At 43.3% G+C, this 18,681-nt stretch overlaps 1 protein-coding gene across 1 annotated transcript in view; it reads left to right on the forward strand.

Annotated features, from left to right (window-relative positions):
• Positions 1 to 573: 573 nt before the first annotated feature.
• The window catches only part of LOC125014820 (protein arginine N-methyltransferase 8-B), a 28,048-nt gene continuing 9,940 nt past the window's right edge, over positions 574 to 18,681 (forward strand). Inside the window, exons 1-7 of the mRNA XM_047596254.1 lie at positions 574 to 1,585; positions 4,996 to 5,241; positions 6,914 to 7,069; positions 14,307 to 14,370; positions 15,876 to 16,018; positions 17,047 to 17,134; positions 18,508 to 18,623. Coding sequence (XP_047452210.1) covers positions 1,517 to 1,585; positions 4,996 to 5,241; positions 6,914 to 7,069; positions 14,307 to 14,370; positions 15,876 to 16,018; positions 17,047 to 17,134; positions 18,508 to 18,623 — 882 coding nt within the window. The 5' untranslated portion in view covers positions 574 to 1,516. The remainder of the gene's footprint in view (positions 1,586 to 4,995; positions 5,242 to 6,913; positions 7,070 to 14,306; positions 14,371 to 15,875; positions 16,019 to 17,046; positions 17,135 to 18,507; positions 18,624 to 18,681) is intronic.

The following is an 18,681-nucleotide window of genomic DNA, read 5'->3' on the forward strand; positions in this document are numbered from 1 at the left end:
ACAGTGTGGTCTACAGCTGCACCACAAATCGGACCGGTCGGCTAACATGGACCCGGTATACAAAAAAGGTCATATGCAAGGACCTTGAACACCGCCACCTTGACACCATATTCAGACGGAGAAGCTCATTCAGTGACAGGCTGCTGTCTCTGTCCTGCCCCACAGATCTGTCCATCTAATCTAAGCCGGCAAACATGGAATATATCCCACATTCTATTCAGATGCATCTGAGTATAAAAAAAGCATTCAGCCAGGTTTCTACAGTAGCGTCTGCTCACTGTCTTGTGTGTCTGTCCTTTGAATAATGTAACAAGTAGTGAGTGGTGTGGGCGGCGAAGAGGGATGGCCTCTCCTCAAAATAGACTCCAGTGCAAATACGGAAGACTTCAGAGACAAGATATAGCTCCATGCGCTCGTGATATGAAACTGCCCTGGGAGCAGTGGCGTCCTGCAGCAGTCCATGCATCTGAATCTGCAGAGGGACAAAGAGTGGGGTAAATACTGATCAGGGTCAAATGAACTGCTACTGCTGCTGCAAACGTAATAACGACACAAGATTATACAAGGGATTGTGCAAATGTGTGCAGCTATGTGCTCGCTCCAAAGATGAAGCTGGAGTGTCTGCACACTCCAGCTTCACCTCTGGAGTGAGCAAAGCAGGTGAAGCATGTAATTGGCGTGCAGCATCCAGCTCTGATATTACCCCTCCGGCCAGTGCGATTAGAACGGTCATTTCCTCGCACTCTTGTCTGAAAACATGTGCGCAACCACTCCTCGCCTCTCCAACAGAGAGTGAACCAACTCCAACTTTCTCATTCGTGACTTTGAGCATATGGAGAGAAATCTATCCGGAGCGGAGTACTCTATTTTATTTCCTTTTTATTTTCAGGTGTCCCATCACACTGTAGAAACTAACGCTGCCAGGTGCCAATAAGAAATTCGCCGGCACGTTCTGAAGAGTCATCAGATCTCCGTGCACACGGCGGCAAGTAGCTCCACCGCGAAGTAGCAGCTACTGCGGGGACTATTTTTAGAAACAATGTTGCGGTAGAGGAATCAATCAAACTGGGGCTAAAAACTGGAGCTGTTTTTGCATGACAATCTACTGCTTTTCAGAGCCGCGTCCTTCTGAGATCCAGTCTCTGCTCGCAGGGGGCGCGGGACAGGATGCATTTTTGTGTCTCTTTTTTTTTTTTTTTTCCATCTGAGCTGATGCCAAATTCCACATGATGCCTTTTGTCATCGCGCTCTCCAGGAAAGCACACCGGCGGGCTGCAAACTTTTGTACCATGGAATCCAGCACACTTTTGGGCAACAGTGGCTGCGGTGCTTTTGGGACCTCACGTAGTTTTGCGTCTTTTCACAGTCTTAAGATTTCTAAAGAACACTGCAGCTCGGGGTGTGAATGAGAGTTTCTTAAGGGGATAAGCACGGTGGGAATCGCGTTGCTGTCTCTTGGGTTCTATCAGGTGTGAGTTTTTTTTTTCTTTTTTTTTTTTTTCTCTCGCTGGCTCTTATGGGAATTAAGCACTCGTCCCGCTGCATGCTCCTCAGGAGAAAAATGGCGGAGTCTGAGAGCAGCGAGGTAAGTGTTAGAGACACCTTTGATTTCCCTAACTAAAATGAGGAGTCATCCTAAATGCATTTCAAGCATAAGTTGTATCTCGAAAAAAAAATTAAAATTTGGACGCAGACTGTCCGGAGAGTGAGACAGCAATCTGATTACAGGCTAATAGTCTCCCTCTTTGCAACGACCTCCCGACAAACCAAGTGGTGTTTGCAGACACCGGTCAAAAGCATTTCCAGTATCCAGCGGGAAAGTCTAATTTAAAAACGTGTAGCTGAAAAGCCATGGTTTGCCATGGATGCTCTGTGGGGATTTCAGTCTGACGACGACGACTGCACTTTTAATGAAGAACGTGAAACTAGAATGATGTGTCCAGCAAGCCCTAAAGGTCCACGAGCGTGAGTCGAACAGTCTGAACGTACCCGGAGCTTTTTGCATTTAAAAGTTATGAGCGAGAGAATGTAGAGATCGAATGGGACACTGTGTTGCTGCTTCCCTGAGCCCAGATGGGAATTACACTTGCGCTGTCCAAGGTGCTGCAGCAGCATGCAGACGAAAGCGAGAAGGCTCCGAATCGATGCGCGCGCACGCGCGCGCCTGTGTGTGTGTGTGTGTGTATGTGTGTAGCAGGAGCTACAAAGTAAGGTAATCCCTGCATCTGCTGCGGCTCATTCTGGGGCTAAGCGCACAGTAAGAGCTCTTAACCGAGTTACGTTCAACGTCTGTATTCGCAGCGGGATGCGGGAGGGATGCTGATCTTTCTGGAAGCGATCCTTAAGAGATTCAATCAGCATGTGAAGTTGGAGACAGCCCCCGTGTTGCTTCCTTATACATTATTCAGGGAAAAAGAAAAAGTTCACTCGGAGCAAGTTCGTGGAAGAAAGCCTTCTCACAACAACATTTTATCTATAGGACTGTGTCTGAGTGGGGTAATGGAAGGAGGCCGAAGGCTTTCTATTTTGTGAAAGGTTGATGACATTCAGTCACTGTCTGCTTTTAATAGATAGATAGATAGATAGATAGATAGATAGATAGATAGATAGATAGATAGATAGATAGATAGATAGATAGATAGATAGATAGATAGATAGATAACTGTGTAAAATATATACAGTAGTACCATCAATGACCCCAGTCTAGTGATAGAGCCTTATGGCCTGAGGGTCAACTTCAGCCAAGAGGTACAACGTGAGTGTGTGTGTGTGTCCTCTTAGATGCACTAGAAGAAGAAGAAGAAGAAGAAGAAGAAGAAGAAGAACAGAATGTCCTTCTCACATAACAGCCCTCACCCCACTACAGAGATGATGATCCATTCTGAAATACAACCTCAAACGTGCTTATCTGTCACAGGGTCAGAGGCAAGGACGTGGCCCACTATTTTTTTTTCTCCCTGTTTCATCTCCGTTACACTCACTGCAGCAGCTCTCCTATGACCACACTGACCCCCTTCCAGCCTCGCCTCCAGGTTTTCCTGAATCTATCCCATGGCGACAACCCAGAGCCATTTTGCCTTTCCCGCACTGCAAGAGTTTCAGATAGCAATCATCGGATTCTGTATTAAACTCGACAGCCCTTAATCACCCCCTCTGTGGCCTCATCTTGTCTTTATTGACTCTCTCTGTGCTGGGCTCAAATTCTTTACCTTTTTCTTTTTTCATTTTTTAACCTGCAGTCACATCTGCAACAGCATCTGCCCGCAGTCGTCTCCTTAATGATTCTTAACACGTGAGAAAATCCTTTCCACAGGTAGTAAGTTTAATATGCTGCACTGAATCGAAGCACTCCCTCTTCAGATCTACAGCACAGCTCAAAGGATTAAGTTCAACATTAAGATCTTTGCTTGTTAACCGAGAGTCCAACCTTCATTAAGGGCGTGATTTCATATGTAATCAACGATCAAAGGCCTCTGAACTTTACCAAGAAGACAGAGTAAAGGCTAAAGGCGATCTGAGTAGTAATGACTTTCTCTGGGAGAAAACATCACCCGTTCTTTTTACGACAAGAAGTCAAGAAGCTGTATTATGTAGTTGTGCATTTAACATTATAATTTTAGCACTTTAGAGTTACAGTTTTCCACATTTGCTTTGTCTCACTTTACAAGCTACAACGATCAGCCACAACATTAAAACCACTGACGGGAGAAGTGAAAAAACATTCATCATCTCGTGACAATTCAGTGTTCTGCTGGGAAACTTGTGGACCTGACATTCGCGTGGATGTCACTTGGACATGTAGCAATGACCTAGACCAGGATGCAGCCTGACACAGGCACACACACAAAACACTAACACCAACAACATTGTGTTGCCAGACACCACAGGATTCCCTCAGAAGGTCCCTGTCCATTCTGTGATGAGTCACAACTGCTTTGGATGCGGAAGGGAGATCTACACAATATTAGGAAGGTGCCTGATTTATGTTTGTACAATTGAAGCTGGGAACGGCGGGGCTCATCCTCGGATGATTATGAACACCTGGACAACATTTCCATCACGACTGATCCCACAGTCGTTAGATCAGGACCAAATTAGTGGACAGATTGACCATCCACAGAGCCACGACGCTAGCATGGCCTTTAGCCAGCGCGCGTAGGTTAACAGCTGCTATTTAAGTCGCCCAGGTCGGCTCGGCTGTGCTGAAAGTAGAATGAATAGCGCTCTATTATTTTCATGCATCATATTCTTGGCCAGCCTGTGACATTTAAGCACAGCAGGAAGAGGCCGTGCAGAGATAAATACTGCATGACGGCCATTTAAAAGGGACGGATACAGGCAGGAGGAGAAGAATGAACTCTCTTAGCCTAGAAGACCCCAAAGCAGCTGATGGAAAGTCCTTATCAGTCATGTCACTGTAGAAAAAACAAAAAACAAGAACAATTATGTCTGTTTGAGAGATTATTCACCTCATAAACTGTTTTACAGGTCAGACTTATCAGAATAAATTCAGGGATTAAAGACTTAACAAGTTGATTGTTGTAACGGGGAAGCAAACACCTCCTGCTCTTGTTGACCTTGGCAAATATGTCCATCATTTATTTTTAGATGCCTGAATGTTGGAATGAGAATAAACACCAGAATGGCTTCGCTCAGCACTGAGATGTCCATTTCCCAGCAGGCCTCGCAGGTGATAATCAGGGCGTTATGGGTTTACCTTCTGTGCAGAGCAGAGCTTTTTTCTTTTCTTTTTTTTCACCATCTCTGCCTTCTGCTGACATACAGGCCGCCGTCATATCAGCAGTAGGCACAGTCTCCAGACACAATGGGCAATCTGGGTGAGAGCCTTGAGAAATAACCCATCTATGCAGCTTGGAAGAGCTGTGAGTGCAGCTAAAAATGTCAAGGGGAGAGCCTGTCCTCGTTCCGTATCGTATTCCAAAGGGGGTTTAAACCTGATGAGGTTTATATCTTATCCATCTTTCCCTTTCTCAGCTACCACAGACGCAGCCACAGCCGATCCGCATTATTCCATCTCAGTCGGCACAGCCAACCTCGTTGCCCAAGCCTGTGCCTTCTATCCAGCATGCACATCGGCCGCCTCGCCCACCGCACACACCTCACGCTGCCAGCCTGCCAAGCTGTCCGGGGCGGGGCAAGATGGCCAAGCTACTTAACCCGGAGGAGATGACCTCACGAGACTACTACTTTGATTCTTATGCCCACTTTGGCATTCACGAGGTAAACCTGCCTGCACATCAGTACCATAAATACTACAGCTACACGTTGGAAGAATACATCTGAGTTATGCATGGTAGAAGCTTTTATATAAGGAGGCCTGAACCAAACCAAAGATATTCACATATCTTGCACACAAATTTTAGTCGAACCCCCAGGAGACGCATGCATCTCTACAGTTCCTGCAGTTAACACATTAGCGAATGGAATATGCATCCCCCTCAAAATATGACTTTTTCATAAAGGTCAAAAACTTGTCAGTCTGACTCGCTCTGTAAGGATTCCACCCAAACACTAGTGGGCGCTGTGTCTTTCTTGCAAGTCGGGTTAATTTCTCTTTCTACTTCCTGCTTGACTTTCAACCATGGTGGCTGAAACTTTTGCGGAAAATGTCGCCTTGCCTCGATGTGTTCCATTTGTATTGATCCAAAACAATCAATTTGATAATGGCGGAGATAAAGAAGCAGCACAAGGGCGACCCACACAATAGGTCATAATGCTTTGCCTGATCTGTGCATATGGGGCTTTGGTTTTACTGTAGTCATATGCAGTGCATGTATCTTAAAGTTATATCCAGTATCGATCATTGGACTTTATAACTATGTGTGGAAGTTCAGTAGATAAAAAAAGGATGTATCACTGCCAGGTCTACTTAATGTATTAGCAGAGAGGGCTGAGTCACTTTGACTCCACATCACATCAAGCAAATGGATGCCTAAAATATCTTCATAACCAACAGGACCAAGGAGTACATCACAGATGAAAGTTCAGGTTGCGTGGAATATGTAAGAAATATAGCTGAAAGTAACTCGTACCAGTAGGGGTTTCCATCTTAAAATTGCAGTAATCATCACTTTCTGCTGACACCGGTTTTCATGTCTATTTTTTTTTTTTTTTTTTCCTTTTCCCATCTAATCACCTCAGACTGTGCTACGGTGCATTAGAGGTGATAGTGTTTCCCTTAAGGGGGCCTCTCAGGAAGCTCATCATCCTGCTCTCAAGTGCTTCAACAACCTCTGTGCTGTGAGCTTTGGGGTCATGTCCAGCCAAACCTTCCTTCAGTGGAAGTTCTCTCAGGGAAGATGGACTCGAGGCTGATACCCTGCTAAGGTGGATGGGGGAAATTTGAAACTTTTTTCAATCCTGTTCAACACTGTTTTATTATTAAAGCTGCTCTTTCTGAATATCATATCTCCCGTGTTAAAGCCGATATTTTTATCTTTCTATTGTTGCCTTCTCTCTGAGAGTGGGAACAGAATTGATTAGGGGCTGTTTAAAAAAGAGCATGTTCCTAGTGTGACCTGTGAAATGATTTTTTTTTAATATTTTTGGAATACAGGTCAGGTGCATTCTTGTTATTTCTGAATAGTCTTCGCACTCACATGTGCACATAAGAGAAACAGAAGAAGAAAAGAGACGCAGTCAGTCTGAGCCTGCAGGCTCCTGGGATTTACTCAGAAACACCAACTGTGGATTTGAATATAGAACCATATGGCTGGGAGGGAACAGAGCGAGATTAGGTGTGTTATTTGTTGCCGCTCCATTGTAGACATCACAGACAACTCAGACCCCCAGTGCCCCCAATATCGTTTCTAATTCAACCAAACAAATAGTCGGCTCTCTGCAGGGGTTAGCAGCTTCAACATCTTCCCATTATTTGTCTACTCTAAACCAGGAAATGCTGAAGGACGAAGTGAGGACGCTCACCTACAGGAACTCCATGTACCACAACAAACACGTCTTCAAGGACAAAATAGTGCTGGACGTTGGAAGCGGGACTGGGATCCTGTCCATGTTTGCGGCCAAAGCAGGGGCGAAGCACGTGTATGGGGTAAGACGTGTTTCCTTTCCGTGCAGTGAGGTCATGCTGGTCTGTCAGGATCTACAAGCTGCTCACACTGAGCTCCTGTATGTGGATGTCTGCCTCCGCATGTACGCGTTAATCGTTTTCCTCAGACGCTGCATAATCTTTAAGGAATATCCTGTCTGACATGCAGGTGATAAAAGAATGCAGCCTCTTATAGGGAGGCTTTGGGAGCTCTGACTGTTATTGTGTACTGGAGCAAAGTAATTGTTAGTCCGGGCATGTCTGAGAATACATTCTGCATACATGCCACCAGCTTGGGATAACTTATTTCTTGCACGGCCGCTCCAGACTGAGTCTCTGTACTTCAGGGGAGGAATTGCCAGTAGACTTGTTCTGAGCTGCTGGATGACATTATGTGTTTGCGACTTTGCCTTGTGTCTTGTGTTTGTTTGCCTTTCTCCTTCTGCTGTCTCGCTCGCTTCCTGCCTCCTTTTCTTTCGACGCTTTATTTCACATTTCATCTGTCACAGCGTTTTATTCACATAAATTTCAAGGATTTAGATCTTACGCCCGTTCGGTTTTAGATCCACACCGAGGCCTGACACCTTCATCATAACTGAAGCCTAGAAAAATTCAGAGATGGGCGAGGTGGAAACTCTGGGATCTGGGCCAACAACAGTTTCATTCGATCATATGGAGCATATTGCAGTAAAAGGAAAAACAGTTTTGGTAGTTGGTAGTACTTAATATGAAGCCCACATTCTCTATAAGACAATATAAATATAAAGCAGTATCTGGCATTTGAAATAAACACGAACACTTTCAGTAAATTGTATGGATGTTTAGTGGTTGAGCGTTGAGTGGCTGTGGTTAAGGAGGAAACATGTTAGCTGGGGAGCATGCTAAAGGTAAGGCTAGCTGATTAGTTTTAGTAGTTGCTGTGTGGTTCGGTCCAAGCCACAGGTGCAACGGGTTGTGTGTGTTTTCTGGTTGTGGTTTGGTCTGCTCGGATACTGAGTACCCGGCTGAAACAGGACCTGCTGTTGTGGTCGGAAGTAGAGAAGGTAGTGTATTTTGTTGAACTGACTGTCCCCTGGGAAAACAGAGTTGAGGAGGCTAAAGGTCACAAGAGAGGTAGAGGTGGAGGGCCCACATGCGGCCAGTGGAGGTGGGTATCAGTGGAATTGTGGCAAGTCCACCATTGCTCTTCTGTGTGAGCTGGGCTAAGCTAATCTCTTGGTGGTTTGCTTGCATGGTGACTCCAGGATGCTGGAACTCCCTGTAAGCCTTCTTGAGGTGTCGTGGTCCTAACTTAAAACATCGGTGAGGGGAGGTGCCCACTTGAAGACCCCAGTGATGTGCAGCATCTACTGCCATTGCCTAGGCTAGTTAGCTGGTGTCTTCTTGCTGGTAGCTGATTGCTAGCCTGCTAGTCGGTTTTCAGTTGGACTGGGATCTTGGTACAAGGGATTGTGACATCTTATCCTGTGTATTAATGAATGTTAGTGTGGTCAATCCAATTCTCGACACTTCAGTCCAGAAGTTGCAACATGTCCAGTGTGTAACCGCAGAGGGGCTAAGGCCCAGAGACATAAAAGCAAGCAAATGGCAACCAGACGGCTGAGATCACTACATCTTAGTGAGGAAACAGTGGCAGTTGGCAGGCTCAGTTCTCTGTTTACACTGCCTGTGGACAGAATCTCACCCGTACATCAAACACAATAAATCCTTTTGTCGCTCTCTGCATTACACTTAAACAGCAATTCACTAACATAGACCACGGCTTAACTGATGCAAAGGCGTTTGTTGTAAAAAAGGGATGGAGGGATGAGAGGGGCCCAAGGTAATTCATGAAGGGAGTAGAATGTGTACAGACAGATTATAGCACACCTGTGATGAAAAGTGGTAGAGGACAAAAAGAGTTGTACAGGGAAGAACTCAGTCAAACAGAGAGTGGAAGAAACAGAAGGACAGAAAGTTACAACTTCATAAGACAAACCAAAGTAGTAGTGGTTGATAAATAAATCTTAACATGAAGCAAGTCAATGACACTTTTAAGATACTGCTTTTGAGCACATCTTAACTCTTCTCTTTGAATAAATTTACAGACTGATTGGGATCAGTTAGCAGAGGTAAGCAGCACTATAGTATTCCACAGTCTACACAGCAATCTATGTTATACGCTTCTGATATTTAGATGAATGCTGATGAGATGGTAGATGCTTGAACAATAATTATGTACAGTATATGTTTATGGCACCACTGCAAAGAACCAGGCACTTTAATCTGAATCTGAATGAGCCAAAACTCCTGCTTCTCACTGTGACTGTGAAGCAAGAAACTTCAGAAGCTTGTTTATGTAAGTGCATTGTGGAAATGAAAATGCTGAAACCGAGAGAAAGCTGAAACCCAACCAGTCTGGAACCAAACTGAAGCTGTACTTTGATAAACCGTAACTAAAACGACACTGACTGTTCCTTGCGTTGGTCATGTGGAACTCATTTCCAATGTGTCGCAAGTTAACTGCCACAAGAAGTGCCATGACACGTCGGTGAAGTCCCCAGAGTAATTGACTACCGTGACAGTGACTCTGCCTGACATTAGTGGGAGGTGTAAGAGTCTCTGTCAACATGCCTCGAGGCCTCAGCGCTCCCACGGTAGCGACACTCTGATGGACACATGGCTAATGGCCGAGGTTCAGAAAGAGATGGGGAATCATTGGCAATTAGAGAGCTGGCATTTTATCACAGTAAAAACAGAACAGTCATACACGCACATGTATGCCTGCAAAGGCACGTGCATGTATACCCCTGGCGCAGCATCAGTTACTGCTGTTTGTTTATGTGGAATAGTGCTTAATGGGCACCAGCGGCACCAGGAGGCTCTTGACCAGTCCTCTACTAATAGGCAGCAGAGAATAGGGTTGCTCCAGGGAGGCAGTGCTAATGTGCGGGCTCTGCTTTCTGTATGCATGCTTAAAGGGAAAACTTCACTTAGACTCACTTAGAAAATAGAAGTTGCAGTACTGTCTTTGTGTTAGACCAAGTTGCGCTAAATCAAGAAATATCCAAGACAAAATCTTTTAATTTGTCCGTCACTTAAAGAGACTGAACAGGCTGGTCAGATGGACCGGCTCTGCCCTGGACTGCTCTCTGGACTCCATCGAGGAGGTGGGTGAGAGGAGGGTGTTGACCACACTGACATCAATCATGGACAGCCCCTCTCACACTGCATCAGACTGACGGGGACCTAAGCAGCTACAGCATCAGACTGCTGCAAGCAGGAACGCTACCACTGTCAGGGTGTAGGTTGTGGTGAGGACCTACATGCAGGACAATAAAGATGAGGATGGAAGTTCAAACCAAAAAGCATTTAATAATTAACAAAATGTGCTGCACATGGCAGGAAAACTCAAAAATCAAAAGAATCATGACATGGCATGGAACGTGGCATGAAAAACCAAGGAATGAGGAAACATGGAACAAGACGAGGAAACATGGTGAGGAGACAGCAACGACACGACAAGGAACAAAGGGAAAGGTAGGGCTATATATACACAAGAGGGCTCAGGGTTGACAAGACACAGGTGAGACGCATGAGGACAATCAACCCAGGCGAAACCAATGAAAAATCAAGAGACAAGGTGGCACAAGACAGGAAATCCACAACTTAACAAAATAAAACACAACACATGATTCACAAAATAAAATACAGACAAACCATGACAAACCACATTTGCTTCATCCCAACTGTACAACATCAGCCCGAGTTAACTATAACTCATCCCTGAGACTTGTTGTGGGACTTTTTACAGAGATTCTTCTTGCATAATAATCTGCTTTTTTCACTTTGTCTTATCTTGTGTAACTGTCTACCTCATTGTCTACATTTTATAATTTTAGCAATTATATTATCCAGTTTTAAGCAGTTTTAATTCCCATTCCATGCTGTATATACACAATATCCTTATACTGTATCTCTATTTTCCTCCATATGAAGAATGCTGTTATTTTTATTTATTTATTTATTTATTTATTTTGGATATTTTGCATATTCTTTCAAATTGGAAATTGTTTTTTGCATATATTCTTGTCTAATTCAGCACGGCTGTGACATGGAAATGTCCCATACATAAGATAAAGTATGTCTTAAATATGATGTTGCCACAATTCTTGTGAAGTAGGACCCAAACGCAGGAGTAGGAAGCCAAAATGACTTCAACAAAGGCGGACAAACTAAAACTTAAGGCACTGCAGGAAAAGGCAGGGTGTGCAAAAACTCCAAAAACAGGAAAGGATGCGAAGCCAAGACGAGAGCGCGAGGAAGCGAACCGCAAGACAAACGGGGCAACATCAGAGACGGCTTGCCAGAGAAGAAAGGGAAAGGAACACGGGTGAAAGTTAAAAGGGCGGCGGACACAAGGAGAAACTAACACAGCAGTCAAAGTGGGGAAAACACAGAAAATAAAATAAGACAAGAAACACCACAGAAGTTTTTTACAAAATAAAAGCTGGAAACACAAGGAAAACCAAACAGAATCACAGAAAATATCCAAGAGACCGTACCATGACAGATCTGCTTCTGCCTCCGAAACAAACGCTAACAAAGAACGCGGTGCTTTTATTTTTTTTCCCCGTTTGCTCCCTCCACAAGGATCCCACTCTGACTTAGCCTTTTTACGATCCAGAGCTCCTAGAGTTCATTCAAGAGTCCTCTGCATCATTACGGCCAGATGGGTCTGTTTCGCCACAAATGAGTAAAAAGAGTCCCCAAGCTAGTGGAACCAACCGTACACACTCAGGTGAAAGCCTATACTCAGAGTCAAGTATTGATAAATGTTGAATTACGTCCTTATTTTGTATGAGACCTGCTAAATACAAGTGTACAGAGTTCTATTCTGAATGAATAGGAATAGGAAGTACAAAATATGGTAGTGGGTTAACATAAAAGAATCACAAATGTCTTTAACAAGGAGTTAAATGTCCCATCAGCGCTAAATGACTAGTTGCACTTGAGTAGTGACTAATCTTTACCTTAATTGGTTCTAATTAATATGTTTAATTAAGATGCTTTGACGCTTCAGCGGCTCTTGTGGAGGCTGCTCGTGTTGTAAATCTTATCCCGCTACATTCTTTAACCATTCACTGTTTTCAGCTTGACTCCAGGACATTTCCCGCGGTGCTAAATTAGCCTCGGTGCATGGTGCCCGGTGATAAGCTCGTTACCCACCGCTGTCAGGCACACGAATCGCAAACAAACTGCGAGTGATAAAAGCTTATTTATGGTAGAGAAGGCACTGTAGAGAAGAGGGGGACAAATACCTGGCAACAAATAAGTCAAATCTAGCTATTTTATCTTATTTTCTCCCTTTTGTCTTAAAACTGATCCAGCTTCCTGCTTTTTTCATTTCTCAGTGCTGTACAGTGTTGTGAAAAGACGTAAAGATGCGGAAGGATGTGATAAGACATGTCCCCGATGGCTAGACTTGTCCTGCAAAGCAGGTGCAAGCCTGCAGTGTTGTATTCAGGAGTGGAACAGATAGGATCCACAGAGAGATGGGAAATAAGGATGACCTTGTTTTCTGCTCCAGAGAACCTTATGGATGGCTGCGGCGCTGGACAGACGTTCTTGCCGAGAGCAATCGTTCAAAAATAAAGACGGGCCCATGCTTATTTCATGCACAGCATTGTAATTTGTCTCCGAAGGGGGAGTACAGCACTGTGATTGGGACCAAAAAAAAAAGCATCCTTTTATCGAAACACAGTTTCACAAATCCTACGTCCAAAGCAAAAACTATCCCTGTACCTCAGTGCAATGTCGAGATACTAGCAATTTAACTGAATATATCCTTTTTATGCAACTTTATACTGTGCTTACTTAACATTTCAGTCATGCACACTACAAAGATTAGATTAAGTTAATGGTTTTCACCCTCGTTTGCTCGTGATATCTCACAACAAAGCAGTAAGAAATTGAGTTTTAGGAATTCTACTCTGAACTTCTTACATGGCTTTAATTTAAATAACCACTCAAGTGCTCAAGGATGTTACTTTTTGCACTTTTTGTCTACCGTCTGTGGTTTAAACCGTGGAGTACACACCGCATAAAGATCGGTAAATCCTAATTGATGTCACACCGAGGACTTCTGAAGAGTGGTTTTGAAGCTCGCGGTGCAGTCCAAGCAATACATGGCTCTGCAGGTATTTTTTTTTGTTATTATAAATAAGAAGAGATCAAGCAGTGAACATTCATGAAGACTTCCAGTGATGACGGAGGGAATAATAATAAGGGGAGAAGGCGGTCAAATCGTTCATTGGATGGAGGCAGTGACGTAGAAATTGAGGACAGACCGATTTTTACAGCGTAGGAAGATGGATGAGATAAGGAAACAGTGCCCACATTCACCAGAGGGGAACAGAGAGCGAGGGGACGGGTCTCTACAAAAAAGCATTGAGAATTCCAGTCGTCTTCTCGCGCTGTTTCTTGTGTCCCACCCTCTCTCTTTCATTGGCTGGGACAGGTGACGTTCGATACCACAGATTTTCTTTCCGATCTGATACTGAGTAATATCAAATACTAAAAAAAGAAATAAATAAGACCATTAAAATAAATTATTGTTCAACTATTCTGTCCTCGTCATCATCAGTGCCTCATATTCTGTGTGGTTTAACCTGGGGTTTTTGCTACAACTCAGTAGTTTAGTTACTGTGTTCCTGGTATATTACTGATATTTTGATTTGAGAATTGATTTTAGAACAAGAACAAAGACCTGGTATCGTAAGTATCGATATTTCAGTATCACAGTTCACATAAACTAAATGAGTCTAGATTTGACTCAAAAACTGAAAACATGTTTAATTGACTGTGAATGAGGTCGGGTCTGTTCCCCTCGCACACTAACAGATTTTCGTGCTGACTACCCCCCACCTAGTGCAGACTGGTGCAGACAACTGGGAATCGTGGGTGAAATATCTCGTCGTGTTCCCATTTTTGTTTTTTTAGTTTAGTATTTATTAGGCTTTTTTTTCATGACTTTGTATCTCATCTAATCCATCTGTATGCATGTCGCTTATTAAATATGCATACCATGAGTAGAAAGTTTTATCTTAGGCCTTTAAGTCAACAGAGCAGCATTTAAAATCTTCCAAATTATGAGCAAATTTAGGGCATGTCATTTGGAGTGCAGCTGACGTCTCAGTAGGGAAATTCTTCATTTAATTAGCTTTTAATTTTTATTTTTTTTGTCTTTTTTTTCTGCCAGATCGAGTGTTCCAGTATATCAGAGTACTCCGAGAGGATCATCAAGTCCAACCACCTCGACAGCGGTAAGAGCTGATGACACTGCACTTCATCCTCAGTGAAGGGAGCGATAACTTATGTTACAGTCATGACAGTGAATGAAGATGAAGGAAAGAGGAAAGAGGAGACACAAATAAGAGGTGTGAATTACTGGGAGGATTCCAAATTTCCTCCACCCTTCCCCTACACTCTGCTTTGGCTCATTTGTATTCATTTGCACCAACATGGTTCCAACTTATGTAACTTCAAAGCATACCCCCCCCCCCCCACCATGCAATGTTGAAAGCAAATTTCCTGCCAAAGCCCCTGACTGTGCATCTACTAAAAAAATTGCCTCCTCAAACCACCCGGTCAGCAAATATTTACCCCCATCTACAAAGCTATGAATGACAAGTATGCTCGAGTAATTGCAGGAACAGTTAACGCTGAGTTTGAGACTGTGAAGCCGGAGAAACAGGGTCCACGTCATTCTGATACACTTGCATCAGCAGGGAAGTCAGTAAATCTCGGACAGTGCAAAGAAGCACTCTTCCAACTGAGTACCCAGCTCCGGATATAGATTTATGTCCCCATTCACACATTTTTAGCTCTGAAGCTTGTTACATACACTGTAAAACGTTCCGAGTCAGAAATACTTGAGTAAACCTGAAAGAAACCTGATTCAACTCAAAAGGTTAAGTTATAACTTGATAGTTAAAGCAAATTATTAGGTCGTTTACGCTTATGGTGCCAGTATTTATGCTGATGTAATAATGTGGTTTAATCCTCTTTGTAGAACCTTGTTTCAAAGGTATTGTCATTTTAACGTAATAGTTCTGTCTAATTAAAAGATGTGAAAATGGCAGCAGCCTCTATATGTCCCAGTATTCAAATGATAACACTTGTCCTCCTCTCCACGTCGCTTTTTTTCAACTCTAAAATTGAAAACAGGACTTAAATGAATATTCAACACACAGACGAAAGTCACAAGAAGTCAAGACAATGGATTATTTAGAAAACATATTCAATTGAGTTCAATATCAAACAACTTGCCATGCCTATTGGAGTTAAATATTTAAGTAGAAAGAGAAATTTGTTCTTGCTCCTAGGGTTGCTCCTAGGTTGTGAGAGCAAGAAAGAAAAGTTCGTCCGGTCCTATCCTGTAATTAACGAGAAACTCAAGTGCCGAACTCTGGGGAAGTTCTCATAGGTTCCTCCCGATGCAGCATACGTCACACAGGCTAAGCATTGTGGGCGATGGACGACGAGATTAGGGACAATTTTCTTATTATTTTCGGATGTTGGCTGTTGTTTTGACGTCTGTGTCAAACGCCGATCTCTACCCAAGAGAGATTAGCGTATGAATAATAGCATCCAGGTGCTCACGGTGTCAGTGTCTGGATTTCCCAATTAACCACACCCACTCCGATTTCTGACCAATCCCGAGATAATTGCCGGATACGATTCAAGAAAAAAGTTTGTATGTAACAGCCTTAATGGGTTTCCAGTTTCATGTCATGGTTGAAAAGACGCTGTACGCTGTGTGTTTCAGTGATCACCATTTTCCGAGGCAAGGTGGAGGAGGTGGAGCTTCCCGTTGAAAAGGTCGACATCATCATATCCGAGTGGATGGGCTACTGTCTCTTCTACGAATCCATGCTCAACACTGTCATCTTCGCTAGGGACAAGTGGCTGGTATGAAGTGTGGATTGTGTGGGTTGATTTGTATATTTGTGACAATCTAGTGTGTGATTTAAAACCAGCAAAGCAGTAAGAATGAAGAATATGTTAATAATCTAAAAATAATTTAATTATATGACTGTTTTATCAGTCGTCTAGTCCAAACCCTTTGTGACCACTTAGTCCCATTAGTCACTATTATTACTGACTGAGGTTACACATCGGTATCTACCTGCCAATTTGTTGCTAATAGCGACCAAATTGCTGTAGCTTCACATTAAAAGCATTCAAATGACTCACCACAAATTAAATTTGTTCAAACAGTTCAAAGTATTAGTAATGAGCTGTTTAAAGAAGAGCTGCACAATTTAGGGTTAGAGGTTTTAGGGTAACCTGCTTCTTTCATATCATATCACATGTTCACAAAGAATGATGGAAAAAAACAATTATTGTCTGACTTTTTTTTTTTTATTAAGACGACAATAGTTTGTTTTCTCACTTGCAAAATTCTTGCTGTTACAACCAGTGACTACAGGTGTCAGCGAGACTTAATGTGAATCATTCCAGAGCTGTAATTTCAGTTTTCTGTGATAGAAAATATCAAACATTTCCGTTCTGTAATTAACTTTTCATTATCATTCGAAACACATCCCATTCCACCCATCTCACAACCTATTAAAATTATTCCACTACACATGATTTGGCCCTCCTCTACACAATGGGAGCTGCTGCTCTGAGAGAAGTTATATTTTATATTTAACTCAATAAATCTACTAATGAAATAACTGCTAGACTAATGGGAGGGAAAAGCATTCACGTGTAGGTAAGTCTGTAATGTTTGGAGCAATCTTACATTATTTACTACTACTTGTACATCATGAACAGTGCCTCCGCTCCATTATAGACTTCAGGCAGAGGGAACAAAAACACCTCAATAATTCAAACTTGTTCTTGGCTGAGGAACAAAATGTCACCATGGCTGCGTTGCAGACCTCTCATAATGTGTGCAGAATGAACTTCTGAGTTATTTCCTTGCAAAACAGAAACCCGGTGGATTAATGTTTCCTGACCGAGCCTCTCTGTATGTGGTGGCCATAGAGGACAGGCAATACAAGGACTTCAAAATACACTGTAAGTGCAGTTTGTGTGTAAGTACATCCTATTGATCACATGTTACTTGGTCTTTTTACTCATGTGTGCACTGTTTGGATTTAACCAGGAATATAGATGGATCAGCATAACATTATGACCACTGACAGGTGCAGTAAATAACATTGACTACCTTGTCAGAATACAATGTTCTCCTGGGAAACTTTTGGACCTGGCATTCATTCATGTGGATGCTCCTTATTAGATATGTAGCACCCACCTAGACGAGACCAGGCACCCCCACCCCATAGCAATGACACTCCTTGATGACAGCAGCCATCCCCAGCAGGATGCAGCCTGATACGGACACAAAAATGGTTTACTAAGAACACAAAAATCCTGAGGGTACTTGGTCTACTCCACTTTTCTAGCATTACAGAGCTCCAGGCACAGTACTTGGAACAATAATTGATATTATAAAATCAACCAGCCTCTCTATCAACCCCCTCTAAACCTTGCAGTAGGACTGTGGGCGATGTTTTACTGATGGACATGGGCCACAAGAAGAAGCACCAAAGTCAGCGTAAAGCCAGTGTACCACCCCGAGCACATAAATAGAATAATAGCCAACGGGCCTCCTACTCAAACTCCCCCCATGCATCTGGGAAATTATACAACCACAGCACACCACATAATATCCTCAGAAAGTCATATCACACCAGCTCAGTGCACTGCAAAGTTTTCCCATGGTGTCTGAATAGTTCAATTCATTCTGCCATTACTCTGGAACCGTGGAGCGTACAAAGTCGCACCAAGACACAAATTGACCATAAGCCTCTTTAGCATATAAGGGCCAAAGACGATTCTTACAAGTAACTATTGCTATTCTGGGCTGCACAGTCTCCTAGCTGCCTGCAAGTGGGCGGCACGAAATGCAAATACACTACATTAGAGGAGCCCCTGGAGGTTTGTGACCTGTTCATTATCACCAGTCTTCAACGTGCCCTCAAGTTGTTTCCCCCCCCCGTTAGGTCACGACAGACATGTTTGTCCGCGCACTATTTTAAGGAGCTTGATGAATAATGCATGCTGCAATTTAGCTGAAGCAGGGAGGATATCCAAGGGGAGAGCGGGGTGCTCAAGGAGGCGCATGTTTAAAAATCACCGCTGTGTACAATGTGACTTTCATCTGTCAAAAAGGGAAGCGTTTGCAAAACGACGGGGTACATCTGAAATGTCATAGATCAGACTTTTCTGGAAAGCTGCGTGAGTCAATGCCCCCGTCTAGTTATGCCTTACAGCTGCTGACTCTACCCACTGCAAAAAGTTGGACCAAAGAAAAGAAAATAAACTGACAAGTCACAAACACCAGAAACCCTGGTGGTAAATTAACGATGTGATGCTGTATTTAACAGGGTGGGAGAATGTGTATGGTTTTGATATGACCTGCATCCGTAATGTGGCCATCAAGGAACCCCTGGTGGACATAGTGGACCCCAAACAGGTGGTGACCAACTCCTGTCTAGTCAAGGTTAGTACTGTTAAATATGATCACATTTTTTGGCTCGTGGTTCATGACTGATTTATCA

The sequence above is a fragment of the Mugil cephalus genome, chromosome 10, assembly GCF_022458985.1.
Source record: "Mugil cephalus isolate CIBA_MC_2020 chromosome 10, CIBA_Mcephalus_1.1, whole genome shotgun sequence".
Classification (NCBI taxonomy): Eukaryota; Metazoa; Chordata; class Actinopteri; order Mugiliformes; family Mugilidae; genus Mugil; species Mugil cephalus.